This window comes from Theobroma cacao, chromosome 7, assembly GCF_053813885.1.
Source record: "Theobroma cacao isolate CCN51 chromosome 7, ASM5381388v1, whole genome shotgun sequence".
In the NCBI taxonomy this organism is placed as follows: Eukaryota; Viridiplantae; Streptophyta; class Magnoliopsida; order Malvales; family Malvaceae; genus Theobroma; species Theobroma cacao.
Window position 1 is genome coordinate 3,001,894 of NC_142645.1, and position 22,253 is coordinate 3,024,146.

At 34.5% G+C, this 22,253-nt stretch overlaps 3 protein-coding genes across 4 annotated transcripts; 2 read left to right on the top strand and 1 right to left on the bottom strand.

Annotated features, from left to right (window-relative positions):
- Positions 1-5,069: 5,069 nt before the first annotated feature.
- On the bottom strand, positions 5,070-5,993 carry CRR41 (potassium/sodium hyperpolarization-activated cyclic nucleotide-gated channel protein). Its single transcript, XM_007020993.3, has one exon. The coding sequence runs from the start codon at positions 5,899-5,901 to the stop codon at positions 5,272-5,274; it is 630 nt and encodes a 209-aa protein (XP_007021055.3). The 5' UTR covers positions 5,902-5,993; the 3' UTR covers positions 5,070-5,271.
- A 261-nt stretch (positions 5,994-6,254) lies between these two features.
- Positions 6,255-9,824, top strand: FIE (Transducin/WD40 repeat-like superfamily protein). Of its 2 annotated transcripts, none has more exons than XM_007020989.3 (13): positions 6,255-6,552; positions 6,943-7,008; positions 7,095-7,217; positions 7,334-7,414; positions 7,483-7,575; positions 7,712-7,787; positions 7,925-8,004; positions 8,083-8,154; positions 8,711-8,770; positions 8,865-8,961; positions 9,176-9,239; positions 9,326-9,385; positions 9,478-9,824. In XM_007020989.3, exons 1-13 carry the CDS (start codon positions 6,376-6,378, stop codon positions 9,539-9,541), a joined length of 1,113 nt encoding a protein of 370 aa, XP_007021051.1. In that variant the 5' UTR covers positions 6,255-6,375; the 3' UTR covers positions 9,542-9,824. The 2 variants fall into 2 exon arrangements, with proteins under 2 accessions (XP_007021051.1, XP_007021052.2); XM_007020990.3 differs by having other exon boundaries at positions 7,925-7,992.
- A 6,397-nt stretch (positions 9,825-16,221) lies between these two features.
- LOC18593668 (putative disease resistance protein At4g27220) lies at positions 16,222-21,992 on the top strand. The gene is made up of 6 exons (XM_088807910.1): positions 16,222-16,309; positions 16,756-16,838; positions 16,919-19,855; positions 19,973-20,671; positions 20,874-21,024; positions 21,239-21,992. The coding sequence occupies exons 3-6, from the start codon at positions 16,940-16,942 to the stop codon at positions 21,253-21,255; spliced, it is 3,783 nt and encodes a 1,260-aa protein (XP_088664036.1). The 5' UTR covers positions 16,222-16,309; positions 16,756-16,838; positions 16,919-16,939; the 3' UTR covers positions 21,256-21,992.
- The last annotated feature ends 261 nt before the right edge of the window (positions 21,993-22,253 follow it).

Genomic DNA, 22,253 nt, shown 5'->3' on the forward strand with positions numbered 1-22,253 from the left:
TTAGGTAATTCACAAGTTATTATTCTTGTGAAAATAGCATTTGACATAGCCGAATGGATGATAGAGAAAGCTTTAAATCTTTTTGCCACCTCCTCGCTATATTGTTTCACCTGCAGCACTGTGGGGTTAGGTCTTTGTTCTGGTGGCTTACCTCCCACCTCCATAACCTCCCATAAATCGAAGGCTCTAAGATATGCCTTCATCTTCACAGCCCAGATGTCATAATTTTCTCTTGTAAATATTGGCAAAGAAACAACATTAAAGCTTGAAGAAGCCATGGTTATGGTGTCTTATTTTAAAACTTGAGAATGAAGATTTTCAAAAAAAAAAAAAATGTTGGTGATTTTTTTGCTTTTTCGATCCCTTAAGATCCTTTAAGAGACTTTGATAATATTTTAGAAAATTTAAAGAAAGCTCACACAATTTCATTAATGGTGCCTATTGGCCTAAAATATAAGAAAAAGAAAACTATCAAAAAAGAAAAAGTAAAATTGAAAATAGTGGCTTGCACGACCATTGTACACTTAACTGATAATTCATGGTGCAATTTCACAAACTAGAAATAACTACTTGTCCATGAACTCCACAAACATGAATAAGGACTACTACCAAAGAGAAGAAGGCAACATGGCCACAAAACAAAGCAAATTAATTGCCAGCACCTCTCTAAGCTTGACCTCAATTTTCAACAAAAAGTGACCAAAATAAATTCATAAAAATGTTTTGAGCATCAAATTAAACAATGACCTTTTCTCTTTTGTTCCTTTGTCCGTTTACATATTGTAATTCCTAATTCAACTATGCCACTCCAAAAACTTTGCAAACAATAACTTAAGTTGGATCAGTTGTGCTTTCTTTCCAAACGGCAAATGCAAGGTGTAAACCTTTAAAAGTAGTAACGTAGCCTTTCACCAAATATCTTCATCAACCCAACCATAAAAAAAAGAGAATTATCTTCAATTATATTTTGCTATCAGGATTGTTCCAAAAAAAGAAGAAGTATAGGTGAAACTATGTAAACAAAGAAAAGAAGAGTGTCGCTAATCATGCAAACTAACATAGCCAGCCATAGTATCTCCTGCAACACAACAAACAATCTAGTCACATATGTCATTGCTACAGCTATGAGTCAAATCCAAGTTAGGGCAATTGTCAAAAGAAACATGTCGATGAAGGATTCAGTGTCACGCAATGAAAATGACCAAAGCATAAAAGCTGCAGCAATTAGGGATGAACTCATGGTAATGCTATAAGAGATAATAAAGGCTTTGAAAGCTTATTTAGTAATTAAGGTTGCCATCTCTTTGTCTACACCATCACTTTAAAAACCTTAAGGGTAAATGCTACAGTAAATGTGAACGTGACTATTAAGGTTGACATCACAAATATTGTTCAAGCTATGTTCTTGCTCTTTTCAACATTTTTATTTGACTTTTCTACCTCGACTTTATTAAATTGTGTATTTTCAGCCAAATCTTCAGGATTAATGGTTTTGTTTTTGTAGGCAACCTTTAATATTTTTAAAGTTAAATGCTGCAAAGAACAAAAACTTATAAAAAGTGATACGAAGATTCTTGTAGAAAAAGAATAACTTAAAACTCAATTTTATTCATGAAATGAATTTCATTTTGACATTATATGGATAGTAAAGTATTTATATTTGTAGGCACTCTTTAATGTTTTTAGGTTATATACTTTAAGGAAGAAAAATTTACAATAAGTACTACAAGTAAAATACATTTGCAAGATTCTTGTGGAAACATGGAATAATTGAACAACTTAAAACTTGATCAATATTCTTTCAAGTTCATTCATTAAATAAATTTCATTTTGTAAATTATTGAAACATACTTTAATAAAACGTTGTAGACCTTGTTATGTTTTAAATTATATTTTCTTTTATTTAAGAATCTCTTTAAGAAACAAAGTTTAGTATTTTGTGTAGTTCCATTTCACGGTCATTAGGCAATTTAACAATTGTCAAATCAGTCATACTAGAGTTTTTTATTGCTTTGATTTCTATCTTTAAATTTTGCAAAAATCGTGCAAAAATTGTACAAAATTCGTGCGAAAATCAATGTTAAACCAATGGCTAAAAGAAGGATATCTATGAATGATTCAATGTCCTGACATAAAGATAACTAAAAAAAATAATAGCAATAGTAATAGATGAAATTATAATAATGATATTAGAAATAACCAATATTTGAAAATTTGATTTACTAATTAACATTGCGATGCCTTCGTTTAGAGAATTTCTCACTAAATTAATGAAAATTTCAATAACTTCATATCTTCTAACCCTCACCATAATATGCACCAGTGTCAATCCCTTAAAGATTAGTATTAAAAATAAGAATTGGACTCTGTTTGATGATTTTTCTATCAAATGCTTGTGTTTGAATTGTGCAACTATAAGCTAACATAGGGTTGTTCACCTTATTGGGTGCTGTGTATTACAAAATAAAAGCTAACATATGTTCAAATATAAGCAACTTAGTGAGCAGTAAGTCCTGATGAGGTGAAAGCTGAAGTGAACAGTAACGTGGTAGAAAACATGCAAATTTAAAAAATGAATGAGAAAGTTTTCTTCGGTGAAAAAGTAAGGAAGGACAAACAAGATGGAGAGAAATTACGAAGTTGTTTGAATTTGGAGGTGACAAAGTCACGTGTAGAGCAGAAATATCAACGAAGAATGAACAAAAATGGTAAAAATGGTTGTAGGGGACAAAAAAGGGCATGAAGGCTAAAGCTAACTTAGAAAGGTGTATGGGAGGTATTGTAGAGGTGCGATGCTCAAGGACGTGAAAATGGTGAAGGAGATAGGTGGATTGTATGAAAAGAGGTGAAAGAGGGTTATTTAGAGAAAGGTAAGGTGGAGGTGAAGGTGGGATGGGTAAGTTGCTTGAGCTTGGGGTGGAATTAAAGGATATGGGCAAAGGAATGTTTTTAAATTGAGACTTCAATTAGATGGGGAGAACAAATGCTTGATTATGAGAAAGGCTAGCCCAAGTAAGAAAACTGAAGAGTAATTGGATCCGGGTATGAAAAAGCCTTATCCGATTTTATGTGGTATTAGAGTAGAGTTTTTTTCTTTTTTTTCTAAAGTAACTTTAACATCATTTACCATAAGTATCAATATATTTGCAAAACAACATTTGGGAAACTAATGTAAATTAAACAACTTCATAATATGACACACCGAAATGACAAAAAAAAAACTTATAAAACAAATAGTTATCAATCAAAAATTAAGTTTGCATAAATTAATATGAGAAAATGCTATTTTCAGTTTAGAAATAAATTTTTTACTTATCCATCTAGTCTTTCATACTCTATTTGTTTTACATATATATTTTTATTTTGTTCCTTAACATTAGCAAAAACATTTCTTTCCTAACCCTAAATTCCTCATATTAGGGTTATAAGTACTTATTCAGTCGAGGTTGAGCAGAAGATACTCTCTTTGATGGGATCCAAATCTCTAAATGTTCATGAATTTGTTTGAGATTGAAGTCCTATATACATATATATACCTATATATTAATATTTTAAATATAATGACTTTTGAATGACCTATACTTTTTGTACTAGACAAACAAAAAGAAAATTAAGGTTATTGATTCTTGGAATATTGACCGCATTTATCTTTCCAAGTCCAACTATTCGAGAAAATGAATTATTGAAGGAATTAATTAACAGAGAAGTTAAAGAGAGTTTGTTTGTTGAATGGGAAAGAGGATGAAGTAATTGGGAGAGGAACACAAAAAGGAGATCCTTGGTAAAAAGTTTCACATCAACTATGTATTCACACTCTAATACGGAAGCTCAAAAGATATGATTCTCATCCTATGGAATATATACACTCCCCTAAGGTCCAGCATTTTTTTGTGGTTGTCTATCCTTAATAGCATTCTTATAAAATGTTTCTTGATAGCTCGTCTTGTGATTTCGGATAATGGTGATTGTCTTTGTTCTTGGTATGGCATCATGGAGGAACAATGTGCTCATATATATTTTGCTCTGTCACCGATTCACATGGCTAGTTTGGTGTAGAATTTATAAATAGTGGGGAGTTCAATGGGATATTACTAACTTGATCTAATCATTTATTCGATCCTTGGTTGAATATTTCTATGGAACTGCATTGAAAAGAAGATAGGTGGTAATTTGTGGTTCCTCGATGTGATCTTGATGGCTTGCGAGAAATTATTCAATTTCCAATGAAAAGGTGTGGGAGAGGGAGGGGATCATTTTCTTGAGCAAGATGAGATCCTTATTTGGGTGAGAAAAATGAAGCAAATGAAGACGTGGATGAACATGGGTGGTGGAATGAACTAAAAAGTTTGATTTTGGCAAAATTGGGCAATTTGAATCCCAATAAATAAAAGGGAATTAAAATTTAATATTGATGGATCCACGTGGGACAAACCGGGTTTGACCGGTTGTTGGGAGTCCTTGGGATGGGTCATTGAGCTGTTTTTTGGACTTTTTGGGATTCAAGAGTCTAATTATGCGGAGTTGATGGCTATAAAGCAAGCTTTAAAGTTGTTTGCATCTTCACCTTGGTATAAATCCCAAAGGTTGATAATAGAATCGGATTTTCAAGGTTGCTTTGGAATGGGTTTGTGATGAGAGTATAAGCTAACTTCTTTACAAGGCCTCCAGGATTTATTCAAATTTCAAAGTCAAAGAGATTAAACATTCTAAATCTTAGTCTCTTGGTAATTAGAAGATACTTCATGTTGCTTTCCAGGAATTTTTAAGTATTTAGATAATGGTTTGTCAAACAGATTGATGATTTTTGTTTGTCAGCTTTTGCTTAAAAGAATAAAAAATGAAGATATATGAATTCAATTCTAATTTATTTTTAAAAATTAATCAAAAACTAAGAAACATACTAATTTTATTCAGTCAATATATTATCAAAGCAACTTTTAATGATAGATAAAACTTGGTCTAACACCATATGTAAATTTAACAAATTCACAAATAATTAATTAATATACCAAAATGGACAAATTCCAAAAGTTTGTCCCATAAGATGTAACATTGAATCATGGCAGCACTTATGAGAATTTTAATTCATTGTAATTAAACCAAAGCCTTATATGCTATTGTTAATATTGTACATAAAAACAAACTTGAAAAGAAAAAACGTTATAAGAGAAATAGGTCATGAAGTTTCACTGACTTACATGAAGGTGTTGAAATTGTTAATTAACATTTAATTCACGTTAATGTTTAATTATCTCTCTTGCTCTCTACCTTTCAAAAAGAATTGGCAACTAGAATGGCTTGCCTGCACCGAGCCTTGGCCTGCTCAAGTCTCTCACCCAGAGTTTCTTCCTTCACTGCAGCTTTCACCATAGCCAAATCCATTTCCATCAATCTCAAAACTCTGAACAACTCAGTCACCATTCTCTCTTCCACCTTCCCTTCATCCCTCAACACTTCTGCTTCTTCCCTTGCTCTCTCAGCCACAATTTCTCCAGCCTTAGCCAACAGCTCAGTGGAACCAAATTCTCTCCCCATTAACCCTTCCAACTTCTCCAAGAAGTCCATTATCACATACCCTTTTGGCTTCTCTAAGTTAATCTCCTTGGTTCTCTTCCAACCAACCTCGAAATTTGGTGGTTCTGGCTTTGCAATGTCTGGTCTCGGTTTTCTCTCCCGGAGTATCTCTGATCTTCTCCGTTTCTCGATGGGGAAACTGTCTGGACTTATGGTGGTATCATGAGAGATTGGAGACGGAAAATCTGGCTGATGAGGAACCGAATTTGAGTCTGCAGAAGTGCATTTGATGGTGAAATGTAGTGGTTTTACTGTGCTATCGATTGGGAGGTTGGATAGATAAAGATGGTGTGGGGGAGAAAGGAAGTGAAGGAGAGTGGAGGCCATGGCAGTTTGGAAACCAAAGCGAATGGATGAAGATAAGGCCTGGACTATTGCTGCTATTTGTCCTTTTGTTGACTGCTGTTTGCTAGAAGAATAGGACATTGCAAAAATATCCATGGAGTATACATAGTAACTTAAAAGATACATACTTTTTTATAATTAGTATTATTAATAATAATAATATTATTATTAAATTTTATATTTGATGTATTATTAATGGATAGTATTTATATGTTATTATTTATTGGATTGTGACTTAATAATAGAGCTAAGATAATAATTTTAAGAAAAAATCTATTAAAAAAAAGTCACAATAAAAATTATATTTACTTTGTTTTTTTTTTTTTAAATTAAAGAGTAAAACAAAAGTTCAAAAGTGAAAACGGAGGACCTTTTTCAAAGCGAACTCTCCCGTAAGTGGGAACTGAAAACTCTTGATTTTGTCTGGTCGGGAGCCAACAAGTTTTCAAAGCAAAAATGGCGAAGACGCCGATTGGGCTAGAACCAGTGGTGGGATCTCTAACACCGTCAAAGAAAAGAGAATACAGAGTCACCAACCGTCTCCAAGAAGGCAAACGTCCCCTCTACGCCGTCGTTTTCAACTTCATCGACTCTCGTTACTTCAACGTTTTTGCTACCGTCGGTGGTAACCGGGTAAGTGTTTTTTGGTATCCTTTGTTCTGGGAATTGATGGGTTTCCTTTAGTTTCAGTTTGCTAAGCAGAAGACACCTTCTTTGCCCTGTTTTTGGGAATATTAGCCAATTAATGACTTCAATCCTTCTGATTGAACACCCTATGTTCTGCTTTTATGAATGAAAATGCTTGAAAATTCAAGACCCTTTTGATCTTTTTTTTGTTTCTTTTTTTGAAGTTTTTTCCTTCAGTCTTTATTTTAGTTTGGATGCTTATTTTGATTAGAAAATGTGCAATCTTTACCAGTTTTGTTTGTTTCTCTCCCACCTTCATGCATCCATTGAAATGATGTTACTGAATGTTGATATGCCCTTATGTTTGCAGATGTTAATTTACCCTTGTGTTTACAGGTGACAGTATACCAATGCCTTGACGGTGGTGTTATAGCTGTTTTACAGTCTTATGTAGATGAAGATGTAAGAAACAACACTGTATATTGCAATTTTTTCCTTTAAAATGTCTTTTTGCACCATTGCATCATTCCATGTGCTTTGTAGATCAGAAGGATGAGTCTTTCTACACAATAAGTTGGGCATGCAACATTGATGGTACTCCGTTTGTGGTGGCCGGAGGTATTAATGGCATAATCCGTGTAATTGATGCAAGTAATGAGAAAATACACAAGGTATCATCTTTAGAAAATCAGAGCTGCTATTTGGATGTTCATTCATTGCTGTTAAAAAATGATAGTGTAACTCATATATAGTTTTTTCATTCCATTGCATGCATGTGTATCTGCAGAGTTTTGTTGGCCATGGTGACTCGATAAATGAAATCAGGACTCAGCCATTGAAGCCATCACTTATAGTGTCTGCAAGTAAAGTAAGCATCAATACATATGCTTGATAACTGTTTGCTTTATCAAATGTCTAAATTTTGCAATTGGGCAGGATGAATCAGTTCGGTTGTGGAATGTTCATACTGGAATATGCATTCTGATATTTGCTGGAGCTGGGGGTCACCGCAATGAAGTTTTGAGTGTGGTAGGTAAAGACAATATTGAGTTATGCTATGCTGTCTTTCCCTTGGAGAATTGAACCATGTCCTTTAATGTTTGGTATGTTTTCTCTTTTCATATTTTTTACCAACATAAACGGATGGTTATGATTGTTTTTGTAGGATTTCCATCCTTCAGATATTCATCGCATTGCAAGTTGTGGCATGGACAACACTGTTAAGATTTGGTCAATGAAAGGTATGACACTCATCATCATGAGTGGTTGTTGTCCTTTTTGGTGGCAACAATCCAATTTATCTGTTGTAATTGGAACGTTAAGTAAACATCAATTTAGGCATTTACTCTTTTATATTCTTTTCTTAACCTTTCTTCAGAATTCTGGACTTATGTTGAGAAATCATTCACATGGACGGATCTTCCTTCAAAATTCCCCACAAAATATGTACAGTTCCCTGTGAGTGGCTTCTTCTTCTTCTATGCAAAAATATGACTGTTGTTCTAAGATTTTAATGGTTATATCTATTATTTTCAGATTTTCTTAGCTTCAGTTCATTCAAACTATGTAGACTGTAGTCGGTGGCTTGGTGATTTCATCCTGTCAAAGGTAAATTATTGGCTCTATCCACTGTTATATCATCTTTGATAGAAAGCTCAAATTTGATTTGATAAGCATTGCCACATTGTTTTGTTGCTTTCTTAGCATAGTAACTTGAGCTATTTTGTGAAGAATCTTTGCACAGCCTTTTAGGACATCACTAGCCCAAGTAGTATAAACTGCTGGCAGCTTTCTGATGTCTTACTTTAATTCAATGCTTGTTAATGTTATGTCTGCCTCTTTTTCTGATGTTGGTTTTGGTACTGGACATTGGGATCAAAAATGAAAAACACTTCTTTTGCATGTAACTTCAACCGAAAGATCATTTTCTAAATGGCATCTCTTTTCAGAAATCAGATTACATTGTTAGAGATACAACAGATAAGAACTTTCTTTCTCAAGTTTGGACTATTATGATTTACTTGAAAAAGTTTCAGTTGCAGTGTACCTGGAAACGTTTCCTTGACCTTGTTATCATACACCTTTTATGTAGGCTGTTCTGTCATAAGCTGGAATTCTGTATTTCTCTTGTGGTTATATAAGTTACTGTGTGGTATAATTGCAGAGTGTTGACAATGAAATAGTGCTATGGGAACCAAAAATGAAGGAGCAATCTCCAGGAGAGGTTTGAACTTTCTCAATCTCCAGGAGAGGGTTATATCGTTTCTATAACCCTCAACTTTTGCTGCAATGACAAATTTCGTGATGTTCTTGTTTAGGGTACGGCTGACATCCTTCAAAAGTATCCTGTCCCAGAGTGTGACATTTGGTTCATCAAATTCTCTTGTGACTTTCATTACAATGCTGCTGCTATAGGTATATGAAATGCCAAATCCTTTCTTTTTTCACTTTCAAATGTAAACAACGTAGTAATAACAGTATAATTGCTTGTTGAGTTACAACCATGCTTATTACCTAGCATATTATTTCTTGTGTATTTTCGTGTGATCTCCAAACCAAGTTGTGCATATTGATAAGCTTAATATTGTTAAACCTTGTACTTATCTATAAGCTTTGTTGGACTTGGCAGGGAATAGAGAAGGAAAGATTTACGTCTGGGAACTGCAAAGTAGCCCTCCTGTTCTCATTGCCAGGTTTGCTTGATTTGCTCTCAGTTGTGCTAAAAGGAAATTCCTTATTTATGTATTTAATGGTCATTCTTATTTTGTCTCTCCCGTAGGCTATCTCATGCACAGTCAAAGTCTCCAATAAGACAGACTGCCACGTCTTTCGATGGAAGGTAACTATCATTTGGATTTGTAACGGTGTTTCATGAGTTATGATGTTCGATATACACCCGGTGACCTGTATATTGGCTTTTGTTTGTTGCAGCACCATTCTCAGTTGTTGTGAGGACGGGACAATATGGCGCTGGGATGCTGTCCCAACCGACTAGTTAATCCCAGTATGTCTGCCAGATGAAATATTATCGAAGCAGTTATTTTCTCTGTTCAACTAGTGATTAATAGGAAGATGTTGTCTTCAAGCTAATGCATTATTCTCATCGGGTAACCTGTTGGAAAAAAATGCTTTCTAATGTTCAGGGAGTAAATTAAAGCTGCATATTATCAGGTTTGCAGCATCTCAGGAATTGAGTAAAAGCTTATATATTTCCAGAAACATCGACAACCATAACAGTAATTTAGAAAAATTCATAGCACCCTATGAAGATCATAGAGAGAGGGTCTGACTTTTGGCAATACCAACATACCCAAAATCTATTGCAATAGACAGGAGCTTCCCCTGCATCATTAACCAATACCAGGATTGCAGATCCTGGCAAGCCAATGCTCGTGCCACCTTCCGGTGTTTGTTCTTGACAGCGCCATGCAGAGGGATATTACCATACATGTCTCTTATCCTGGCAATGTATATGTCACTGAAAGTCTTTGACAGAATCAATGAAACTATTAACAATGTTTCATGACCAGCCCTGGTAGCAATATGGACCAGGGTTTCACCCTTTTTGGCTGGTGCTAAGAGCAAGGGAAGGCTTCCGTTTGATTATCTCATCTACCAAGTTGGTATATCCAAATCATGCAGCTATGCGAAGATATCCGCTACGATAAAAATTAATCAAATGAAAAAAAAATGACAGTAAATAATATTTGATTGTAGATTTATTTGAAAGAACATGTGTCGATTTATGAATTAAGATAGACAACAATCTTGATTTCTTCATCTCTTTTTGATTTGGTTTTAATTTAGTAGCAATATTTCATTTGTTTAAGAAAATTTTAGCGTGGGTCTTTTTGTTTTACTTTCCGAAAATGTTAAATCTAATTTATTGGAAAATGGTATTAAATTAATAAAAAAAGATTGTTATTCTTTCATTAACTAAACCATAAATAAATTGGATTCTCTTCAATTATATTGTGCCAGTTATTTAGAGAAGTTTCGAGATTTGGAAACCCATTTCTAATCAGGCAACTAATATAGCTAGTCATGGTGTCCTTTGTAACGCAATAAACAATGTATGATTCACAGATTGCTATAAGTGAAATCCAAGTTAAGCTAATGGTAAAAGGAAAAGATATCTAATAATAATTCAGTGTATCAACAGGGAGAAGACAGCAGTAATGAATGAAGTCATGGCAATAACATTAGAGATAATAAGTACCAACAAAGTTAATTTACTAATTAACATTGTCACGTCTTTATTCGGACCATCATCCTTAAAACTTTAAGGATGTTACAATTCATAGTAAACCTAAAACCATGACAAGATTATTTGACCATTTTCCTTGTCCTTTTTACCATCTAAGTTTGGGTTTTCTACTTTTAGATCATCCAAGTGAGTATTTTCAAGGACGTCCACTCTTTGATGCTTTTACAGTTGGCTTCATGCGTTTCCCTGTTATTTCTGTCTTGACTTAATCTCTCAATTGTTATTAATCAATTGCAGCTTTGTTATTTCTTTTGATTTAAAATCCAAAATAAAAGGGACCTATCAGAGACTTGCGAAGATATACAATATGACACTGAATCGTTGTAAGACCTCAACTATGTTTCAAGAAATTGCTTCTTATACTTGAGTTTATATAAGAAACAGTCTATTTTCAATAATTTTATTCATGAGATGGGATTTATTGACCTGCCACTCATAAGAGGAAAGTTCACTTTTTGCAATTATAGAGAACAAACTGTCTTTAGTCGATTAGATAGATTCTTAATCGATGCAAAATCTGGTTGTGGAGAATAATAGGATACTGCAAAAATGTATTCCAGTGTTTTTGTCTGATCATGTTTCTATTTTGATGGATACAAGGTTGGTGATTGGGGGTTAAGTCCTTTAAATTTTTTAATCATTGGACAAGTGAAGTTGGCTTCCACCAAACTGTTAAAAATTATTGGGAATCAAAAGAAGCAAAATAGTAACAGAAGTGAGGGTGTTTGGCAAAGACTAGGGGGGCGAAAGCCAGTGCTGAAAAAATGGCAGAAAGAAGCAATGGGTAACTCTCAAGCTAAAATTAACAGGCTTGAAGAAGAACTGCAGGAATTGCATGAGGAGTGGCATCAAAATGAGAACAGTGAAGAGATAAGAAGATTAATTATTGAAAAAAGAGATGAATTGTGGCAGGCTTACAGAGTGCAAGAAAGAGAATGGCATCGAAAATCGCAAGTAAGGTGGGTTGTTGATGGAGATAGGAATACCCACTATTTTTATATTGTTGCATCACCTGGAAGAAGGGGAAATTTTATAAGAAGGATTGGAGTTGGAAGCACTATTTATGAAAAACCTGAGGAAATAAAGAAAGGTGTGGCAGATTATTTCAGGGGGTTTTATGAGCAGCAGGGGGTGATGAGTTTGAAGGACATTAGGTGTGATTTTAAGCAGCTGAGTGAGCACTCAAAACAGCTTCTTGAAAAGAATTTCACGGAGGAGGAGGTGTGGAACACAATTTTGCAGCTCTGACGGCAATAAAGCTCCGGGGCCGATGGGTTTAATTTTAATTACTTCAAGAGTTAATGGAAAGTAATTAAGGAAGATGTCTTGGCTTTCATGAAGGATTTCTTTAACAAAGGGAAACTAGGAGATAGGATAAATAAGTCGTTCATCACACTCATCCCTAAAATCTCTAATCCCACTTTCATTAATGAATTCAGAATGATAAGCCTCGTGGGAAGCATCTACAAAGTTGTGACCAAAATGTTAGCAAACCAAGGGTGGTGATGAAGGCCTATGGCGGTTGAGAAAGTGGATTTTCCACATTGAGATGTTAAAAAGAAGACTATTCCAATGGGAAGTGCAACATATCTTTAGGGAAGCAAACCAACAAGTTGATAATCTGGCCAAAACAGGGATAAGAAGGGTGGAAAATTTACTTAATGTATTGGAGAAGGTACCAACTAACAATTCTAGTGCTCGATAAAAAGGAGTGTAGAAGATTTGAAGAATACTAATTCTCGAGAAAAATAAAGAATACTTGAAGAACAGAGGAGGAAACTGAAAATGAAAACAGTTTATGAGAGAATCACTAACAACCAAAGGGATAACAGTTGCATTTTTGTATTTATACTCACATAAGAAATTAAGATCCTTAGATTCAGCCTTAGGAGACTAAATCGGAGAGGAATTAGCTAAGCATAGAAAACGAGTCATTGTTTTCTGTACTATGCCAACGGTAACTAAACAACCTAGCAGACACAGCTGTTAAGCCTACAATAAGAACACTCAAAACGATTACACTATAGCGTGTACAAGGAAGAATATAAAATAACAAGACTTAAACGACACAAGAGTGTCGAACAACTTAAACATGAAAGAAAGGAAACGACACATACAACCACCATTTTTACTACATTAATTATAAAAGACTAAAACGACAAGACTCCTTAATGTTTAGTAAACCAGCAACAAACTAAAACTACCCCGTATTAAGGACCTTCTTCAACCTTCAATTTCCAATTGGTTCCCACCACATATTCAACCAAATTGGGAATAAGAACTTCAACAAGTAACTTCAATGGTCTCATCCAAATCCTTCGAACCCTCTATTGGAGTTTTGAATCTCTTTTGTTATTGTTGACTCTTTCTTTGCTTGAATGGGGTCTGAGTTCTAATGGGAAATTGACTTTTGATAGTTTCTTTTGTCCTTTTCCCTGAGAAGGTGATAGTTAGGTTGCAGGTAATCTTTTGTCTTTATTTTGGTGGGTGTACAGGGGTTTTTATACTGGCAATTGTATTGGTCATTAAGACTTTTATGAAGGATTTTGTGTCAATATACCCCTTTCCTTTTGTACGGGGCATAGTCTTACAAAATCAGTGCAAAGAGGTGAACAATTGTTCCCTTTTGATGAATGCAAATGAAATTTCAAAAAGAAAAAAATTTGTTGCTTATCCAATTGCTCTTTCACAACTATCACCTTTTATTTTTTTAGCTAACTAATGTTTAACCTTGGCAAAAAAAGACCTAAATACTTATTGACTCGAATTTGAGTGCTTGGAAGATGATGGGCAGCCAATACGAAATGGGAAGAGAAAGTCCTAAGCATTTGATAGGACTTTCTTCAAAATGATTGTTTTTTCTTCCCACTCCTTGTAGCAATTTTACCGAATTACATAATTATTTATACTACTCTCTAGAGATGATTCTAGACTAAAACATTAAATTCTAAATTCATGAATACATTCATCTAGGAACATCCTTCTAGCTTCTAGGTTCATGAATAAATTCATTTACTTAATTCATACTTACTCTATGAAAAAGAATTAAAGCAATGAAAGAGAAAAAATATAAGCAAATATGAAAACTTAATAAACAGACAAGATGCCAAGATTCTATATCGAACTAGACCAGATCAATCGCGTGCTTTCTTTCAAACGGTAACTGTAGCTTTGGTTCAGTTGGCCACAACATGACTTCTTACACCTCAAGCATTTAACATTTAAAAAGAAAATGACTCTGTCTTTCAGCCAATATCTTCATCAAGTGAACAATAAACAGACATGGATTGTCTTCAACTATATTCTGTGGATTACTAAGAGAGGTTCGAGACTTGGAAATACGTTGGAACACAAGAAGAAATATAGGAAAAAATATGTAAAGAAAGAAAGGAGGAGCACTGCCAATCACGCAAACCAATATAGCTAGCCAGTCATAGTGTGTCTTCTGCAACCCAACAAATAATTCAGTCACAAATGCTAATGCCAATGCTATAAGTGAGATCCAAGTTAAGCCAAAGACAAAACATTGAACCTGATTTATATTTTACTTAACAAAAAAAGACTTATTATGAAATATTATATGTATGAACTTAAAGTATATTAAAAGAAAATTATTAATTTATTTTCCCAATGATAAACTTATTAATCTTTAGCTGTGCAAGCAATACTTAATAATTTCGATTGACTTTAATGCTAATAAATGAACCTGCAATTATAAAAATAGAAATAATTGTTAATTAGGGTTTTTTCCTTCTTACTATGAGACAATTTTTTTTGAAAGGTACTATGAGACAATTAATTTGTTCGACTAGTTAAATGTGAATGCTTACTTTTTTTTTTTTTTTGCTAAGCCATGTGAACGCTTACTTGCATTGTCTTTAAGTTTAAAAGACTTCATGTTTATGGTATGGTCTTTATTTAATGTTAATTAATATAAAAAGACTATCATATTCCATACATAGTTGGTTTTACTAGCGAAATTAAAATATTATCATATAATTTTGATTTATCAAATTTATTTATTTATTTTTTAATGCAGTTGGAATTAAGTATTTGGTGCCTGATCAGAACTTGTCTATGAGTTCCCATGAAGCAGCAAGCAACAGAATCCGAAGTTGATATATCATGTTGGATCTTACATTAAGTATGAACACAGATTTATCAAATTCAAAGAAAGACAATGCATTAATTAAATAAATTTGTTATAAATATTACTTTAATTAATGTCAATTAAGCATGGATTAACATTTCCTTATTATGTTTGAGAAAGAAAAAGATAAATAGTGTACAATTATTAGAGAGAGAAGCCTTGATTAATTTCAATAAATACCTATTAACATTTCTTTATTAAGTTTTGAAAAGAAGATAAATAGTGGACAATTATTAAAGGGAGAAGGCTTATCATTAAAGTTGAAAATTGAGTCAAAAGTTTTTTTTTTTTTTTTCTGAAAATTGAATTTATTAATCTTACCGGTAATTTTGTGGTCTTATCGATTTGAGACTCTCGAAAGTATAATGAACCGACTTGGAGTAAATGTGTAGATACATTAACACATAAACAATAATACACTATTTGTGAAAAGTAATTATACTCTTGCAAAACTGATTATTTTGATTAATATCGATAAGTATGGATTAAAATTTCTCGTTTGAAAAAGGAGATAAATAGTGTACAATTATTAGAGAGAGAAGGCATACAATTAAATTTGAAAATTGAGAGAAAAATTAAATGCATAAATACATTAATACATAGAAATAATACACAATACATGAAAAGTAATACTCTCAAAAAACAATTATTTTGATTAGCACCGATAAATACCGATTAACATTTTTCTATTAAATTTGGAAAAAAAATAAATAGTGGCCGATTTTTAGAGAGTGAAAGACGCAAGTTAATAGGGGAAATTGAAAGAAGAAAATTGAGAGAATAATCAAATGCGTAGATACAATACATACATAAAAATAATAATACATCATATATACATGAAACCTAGTACTCTTGAAAAATTGACAGAAATTAATATGGTGGTTATGGTTGAATTAGTCAGACTTGTAATACACCATAGCTAACACCCGAAGGACAACTCCATTAAATTCAGCAACTCGAGAAACACGTTTTAATTCTAATAATAATACTAATAACAATTTATCAGATTTGTCAGAATAAAAATAATAAAGGTTTTGAATTTGTACAGGTCTAGTTTCGATTTCAGTGCTAGCCTAGACTTATTGAAACTGACATATAAGTCCCTTATCCTTTGACAAAAAAACAACAATCACATGATGAGTTGACAATGTTTATTTGGTTATTGTTCTCGTATATTCGTAGTTGTTAGCTGAAGATTTAGATGTGTCACATGATGAGTTTTCTCTTGATGCGTTTTCTTGTTAACTCCGTATCATTTAAGCTTTGTTTGTAGCTTCTGTTGTTATCATGATTCTTGACAGTAGGGGAGACATGAGAAGAAATACACTACAGACTCTTCCAATCTGGTACGCTTCAAGAAACTGACCCTTATTCATCAGAATTTATATAAGAAATTGTTTTTTTTTTATAAGGTGATATTATCTGTTTCATAACTGGTATGTCATTGTAAGTCTCTAACTTAAGGGTAGAAGACTCCTTATGGTATTGATGATTGGTTTGGGTGTAGAAAGCTGTACAATTTTCAAAGCGTTTAGTTTAGAAACAAATGTTGTTACTTATCTTTTTGTTTATTTTTTTTATTTTTAGGTAGAAATAAGAATGTTTAGCATTGAGAAAAAAACATATTGCAATGTATAATTGTCTTTAATATATATTATGTCACATGGATAGTAAAACCTTTGAAGCTCATTCAAACTTATCTTCAATCATGTACAACTTCCTTAGTGGTTTTACATAAAATTGTTATGTGTGTCGAGGAGATGATTGTTGTTGCTATTTCTTTCATTTTCAGATTATTTTCACCAGGAAATTGCTGAAGTTTCTCTTGTCATTGCTCCCAAGATAACCCAGGAACAACCTCATAACTCCAACCAGGTACTGGCAAGTTCATTTTCATAGTTGATTTCTTCAACTAGCAGCTCACTAAATATTGTCCTATACTTCAAAATTATCAGGGAATTTTTGCTGCTGCCACTATGATCGTGCCGGATTTCCAGGTGGTGAGCTACCTGATGATGCTAGCAAGTTTCTTTCATTGCCTGATCTATTTTGACAGCAGGGTTAAAGAATTTCGGAACCAGAAGCAAAGACTGACATTGGCAAAAGCCCAGCTGCAGAAAGATATTGGAGATGCCAAAGCTCAAAAACGAGGAATCAAGGATGGTGTGGAGACATGGCTAGAAGAAGCCGAGCAGGTCCTGAAAGCAGTGCGCACCCTGGAAGATAATATACGAGACCACAATTGGCGTTTAACTTCACGTCTCAATTGGAGCCAACGATTCCACTTAAGCAATGAAATAGAACAACAGGAACAAAAGATTATCCGCCTCGTATGGAATAGCCACTATGACCGAGTAGTCTTTCCGGCTGCTACTCTTTGGGAGAATGAACTCTTGCCATCAAGTTATTCCATGCCTTCACAATCTTTAAAATCAGCTTTAACTGAGATTGTGAATGCAATGAGGGATGGAACTGAGAGCGTGCTCATCGTTTGTGGCCAGAGAGGGGTGGGTAAGACGACCTTGGCCAGAGCAGTGGGGAAAATAGCCAATGAATTTTTGCATCTCAAGGTTGTACGGTTAGCTGTTTCCCAAGCTACAACTACTGAAGAAGTTCAAGATACCCTTGCAGCTTTCTTGAAATTAGAATTTCCAAAGAACACTAAAAAAGAAAGATCAAAGAGATTGCGGCGTAGATTGAGAAAGGAAGAGAAGATCCTCATAATCCTTGATGATTTTCGCAAGGAACTCAACTTGGAGTCTATAGGAATTCCAAATCAAGTTGGGTGCAAAATTCTTCTGACAACAAGAGATACCCAAGTGTGTTCTTCTATGGAAAGACGGAAAGAAATAACACTTGAGGCTCTAGATAATCCTGAAGCCTGGGCATTATTGAAAAAGAACCTAAGTCAAGATATGACTCCTGAAGTTAGCCAGGTGGCAATTCGAGTTGCAGAGGAATGCAAACATTCTCCTATTGCAGTTATAACAGTAGGAAGGGCTTTAAGAGGGAAAGTTTTGGATCAATGGAGAAACGCATATGATAGACTTAAATCGAATTTGGCGGAGGACGAAAGTGAAGAAGTTAGTATTGTTCACAGAAGTGTAAAGTTGAGTTATGATCATTTGAAGTATAATGAGACCAAGAAATGCTTCTTATTGTGTTCTTTGTTTCCCAAAAATAGTCCCATTGCTCCGCCGGACTTGATAAGATACGCATGGGGGCTAGGGATATATCAAGGCATTGATTCAATTGAAGAAGTTAGTGAAAAAGTTAACGGGGCCATCGAAAATCTCAAAGATTCTTTTTTGCTGTTAGAGTATGGGAAAGCACACGTTCAAATGCAAAATGTGGTTCGTGAGGCTGCTTTGTGGTTAGCATCCAAAGAGGAGAGTTTCCTTAGGATAAAACGTGTGGTCGGCTTGTGGGAAACGCCAAAGAATGAAGACCTTGAGTCCTGTGCAGCAATCTCTTATGTGACTAGCAAGCCAGAAGAAGTTCTTGACGAGGAATTACGAAGTGAAAAGCTTCAAATTCTGTTTCTTGCTGGGAATGGTTGCAAGAAAATATCCAATGAATTTTTGCAACATTTGAAAGCGCTAAAAGTTCTTGCTCTCCATCATGGTGTTTTGTCACCAAATGCTCTTCAAAACTTGACAAACCTTCGAGCTCTACACTTGGAGTATTGCAAATTCGATGGCCTACCACCATCACTAGAAAATCTGAAGGAATTGGAGATTCTCAGCTTTCAAGGTTCTGATATCAGTGAACTGACAGATGACATTGGAAAATTAGATAATCTAAGATTGCTGGATCTGTTTGATTGTCAAAAGCTGCATAGAATTCCTCTAAAGTTGATACAGAAGTTATCCGGATTAGAAGAGCTATATTTTAGTGGTCTTAGTTTTGAAAGATGGTGGTCTGAAGAGAAGATCAGTGCAGAGGGAAGCAATCCTACCCCACCAGAGATCGTTTCACCTTCCAGTTTGCCTACTCAAATATTTAAATATCCGAAAATAGATGAATGGTTTGACAAAAAATCAAGAGCCTTGAAGGTTTCAGTATTCTTACAAAATCAATCCAATGGGTGGGATGAGAATGTGCAACATCTTGCTCGGGATCTGATTCTGTGTTACAAAAATCATATTGTTCCAAACCTGGTTCAAAGTGTAAAAAAGGTGAGAGTTATATGTTGTAATAGGTTGCAAGCAGTATTTCAGGATGGCTCCATTCTTCACGGTGTGGAAGATAACTCTCAGGCGCTGCTCTCAGATTTAACATCCTTGGAGCTAGAAGAATTACCAAAGCTAAGCCGGATCTGGTACGGGCAAACCAATAATGTAAGCCTCCAAAATCTGTGTACTGTGAAGCTAAAGGATTGCCAACGTCTGAAATATCTCTTCTCAACGTCCATTGCGCAAAGGCTGAAGCAACTGGAAACACTTGAGATACACGGCTGCAATATGTTGAAGCAAATAATTGCTGAAACGAGCGATGATCTTAACGTCGATGTCAATGAAATAATACATCCGGCCCTCCTCCATCCTCTATGCTTGCCAAGATTAACAACGCTCCAGATTACTGGTTGTCTTGCATTGGAATACGTTTTCCAAATCACAACAGGTCGAATCCTTCAGAAGCTTACACTGCTTGAAATAAGCAGTTGCCCTCAATTAGCACAAGTGTTCAGCTTTCAAGATGCAGCAGAAGGAGAGGAGATCGAGGTACCTCAGTTAAAAAACTTAGCACTCAAAGACTTACTAAACTTGAAGACCTTTTGTTCAGAAAACCGTTCTATCAAGTTACCATCGTTGAAACAGTTCGAAGTGGAAGCTTGTCACCAATTCAGTAATGATGTCATGTCTGAAGTGATAAAGCATGGTCGATTAGAGGTACTTATATTTGTCTTCAGATTTTTTGTAGATACCATAATTTAGGAAAGTAGAATCTAAAATTCAGATTTAACCTGATAGATGATATAAAGTTATAGGTATGTGTGTCCTTTACAGGAATTTTGCCTCTTCAAAATGGGAAATCAATTGTGTGGAGAGATCTTTGAGCTTCCAGGTGGATACATCTTATCAAGTCTGAAGAAACTGACATTGAAAGAGATAAATGAGCTGCAAGTTATATGGAAAGAGCCCACCCAAATTGTCACCCTTCAAAATCTTACTCGTTTGGAATTGGTTAGGTGCAATAAACTGAGAACTTTATTCTCACTATTACATGCTCGAAATCTGCTGCAGTTAAGCCATCTAGTTGTACAAGGATGTAAGGACTTGGAGCAGATCGTTGCCCGGGATCAGATTTCATCATTGTCATCGTCTCGTCTCAAACCTGTATACTTCCCTAACCTTGAGGAAATATTGATCGAAGATTGCAACAACCTGAAGAGTCTCTTTCCTGTTCGAGTCGCCCACATACCAGAGCTCAGAACGTTAAGAGTCAAAAGGGCATCTAGATTAAAACATATCTTTAGACATGAAGGTGAAGCCAAAGTCAAAAGTGAAGCGGAGATAGTGCTTCGATTCCCTAAATTGGAAGTACTGCACCTTGGAAAGCTACCGGACCTCGTCACCATCATTCCGGTGGGTTATGAATGCGAATTCCCAGCTTTGGTATCGTTAGAGATAAAAGAATGTACCTCCCAGGTCACAAGCTTCAGTAATGTTGATTCAGAGCCTATTATTGTCTACGCCAAAACCGAAGTAAGATTATAATTCTGCACCCTACACTCGAATTGAAAGGACTTGTTTTGTTTCAATTTGATGATAAGAAAAGGCACTTTTATGGCACGTATGTAACCCGTCTTCATCATGGAAAGATTTGCATACGATATATTAAAATATCAGAACTTTTAATTTCCCCCCCCTTTTTCAATATTTAAGGCTTTAACTTGTTCTGCTGCAGGAAACGTCGTTGCCCGAAAGAAGGAATTACCCTAAGTTGGTAAGGTTTGCTACAGTTAAAAAATTACTGACCAACATCGACGGAGATATAGTTTGGTCTCCAGGGATGAAAATTGACCGAAACAAGCTATCCGAGAGCAGTCAGCCAACAGGTAAAAATATGACTACGGTCCTGTTTACTACTAGTTCTCTTCAGTACTATGCTATATATTGTGCTACTCCCCAGCAATCTCTGCGATTAAATGATAGGTGGTTGATAATGCTCTTCATGATCAGTTAGGATATTTCTCTAGATGTTGAACCTGTAAAATTAGCTCGCTTTGCATTTATATTTTGAACATCAATCGGTATTTCGTTTCATTTCAGAAAGAAGTTCCCAATGAACAACTAAAGGAAAGGCAGAAGCTGAGGAGAAATCAGCTCAAATCTTCCCAACCTCAGCCTGGTTACAAAAAAACCAGAAACCATCAACCTGTCACATCAATACAAAAACAAGATGAACCTCAAGACACAATTATCCTGCAAATCTTGATTTGCGTTTTAATCAGTGGATGTCAGTTTGATGGAGTAGTTTCCAAGGGAAAGGATTTTGATCTGGTTCACATATGTATATTTCTTTGACTTGGAAAATTGCTCTGCTGCAGATGTCAACCGAAAGGATCTTTGCTTTCAACTCTACTTTGTTAATGACATTCTAGAATAATCAAGTGAAACGATCACTGCATTCAGCTTTTGCTTCACTTTGTCGTGGAAAATTGATGTGCACCGGCGGGTATCAGGATTTGTTTGTTCGGTGGACCTTTCCCTCCAGCTTGACTTTGATTTCAGTCTGTTGAGCTATAAATTCTTTGTCTGATGGAGATATCAAGTGAAAGTATCTTCGCTTTCAGCTTTACTTGATCACGGTGAATCGGCTTGCCGGGCATTTCAATGAGTTTTTGTCTCATAAAATCATCAAGCAAAAGGAATTTTAGTTTCAGAATTTACAGAAAATTGATGGTTCTCTGTATTTTTCCGTGTTTATTAATTACTACAATTTTCTTTGCTCGAAATAAGGGTACTCTACCCATTTGTTTGCAATTAAAGAATAAAACTTTTATGATGTTTAATTAATCAAAATTCTAACACAATCTTCTTGTAATTAGCCCTTGATTACAAGTAACATTTATTGTATAATCAAAATATTTGATAAATGTTTTTTACTTAAATATCTTAAAAAAACATAAAGAGTTAATAGTTTTAGTCTATATGTAATTTAAAATTAAAATAAGAAAAAAAATCAAAGAAAATAAAATTTAAAGGAACTTTAAATTAGATTAAATGAAGAACTAAATCATTTGAAAATCTAAAATATTTTATCGAGCTTGACACCAAATTAAAT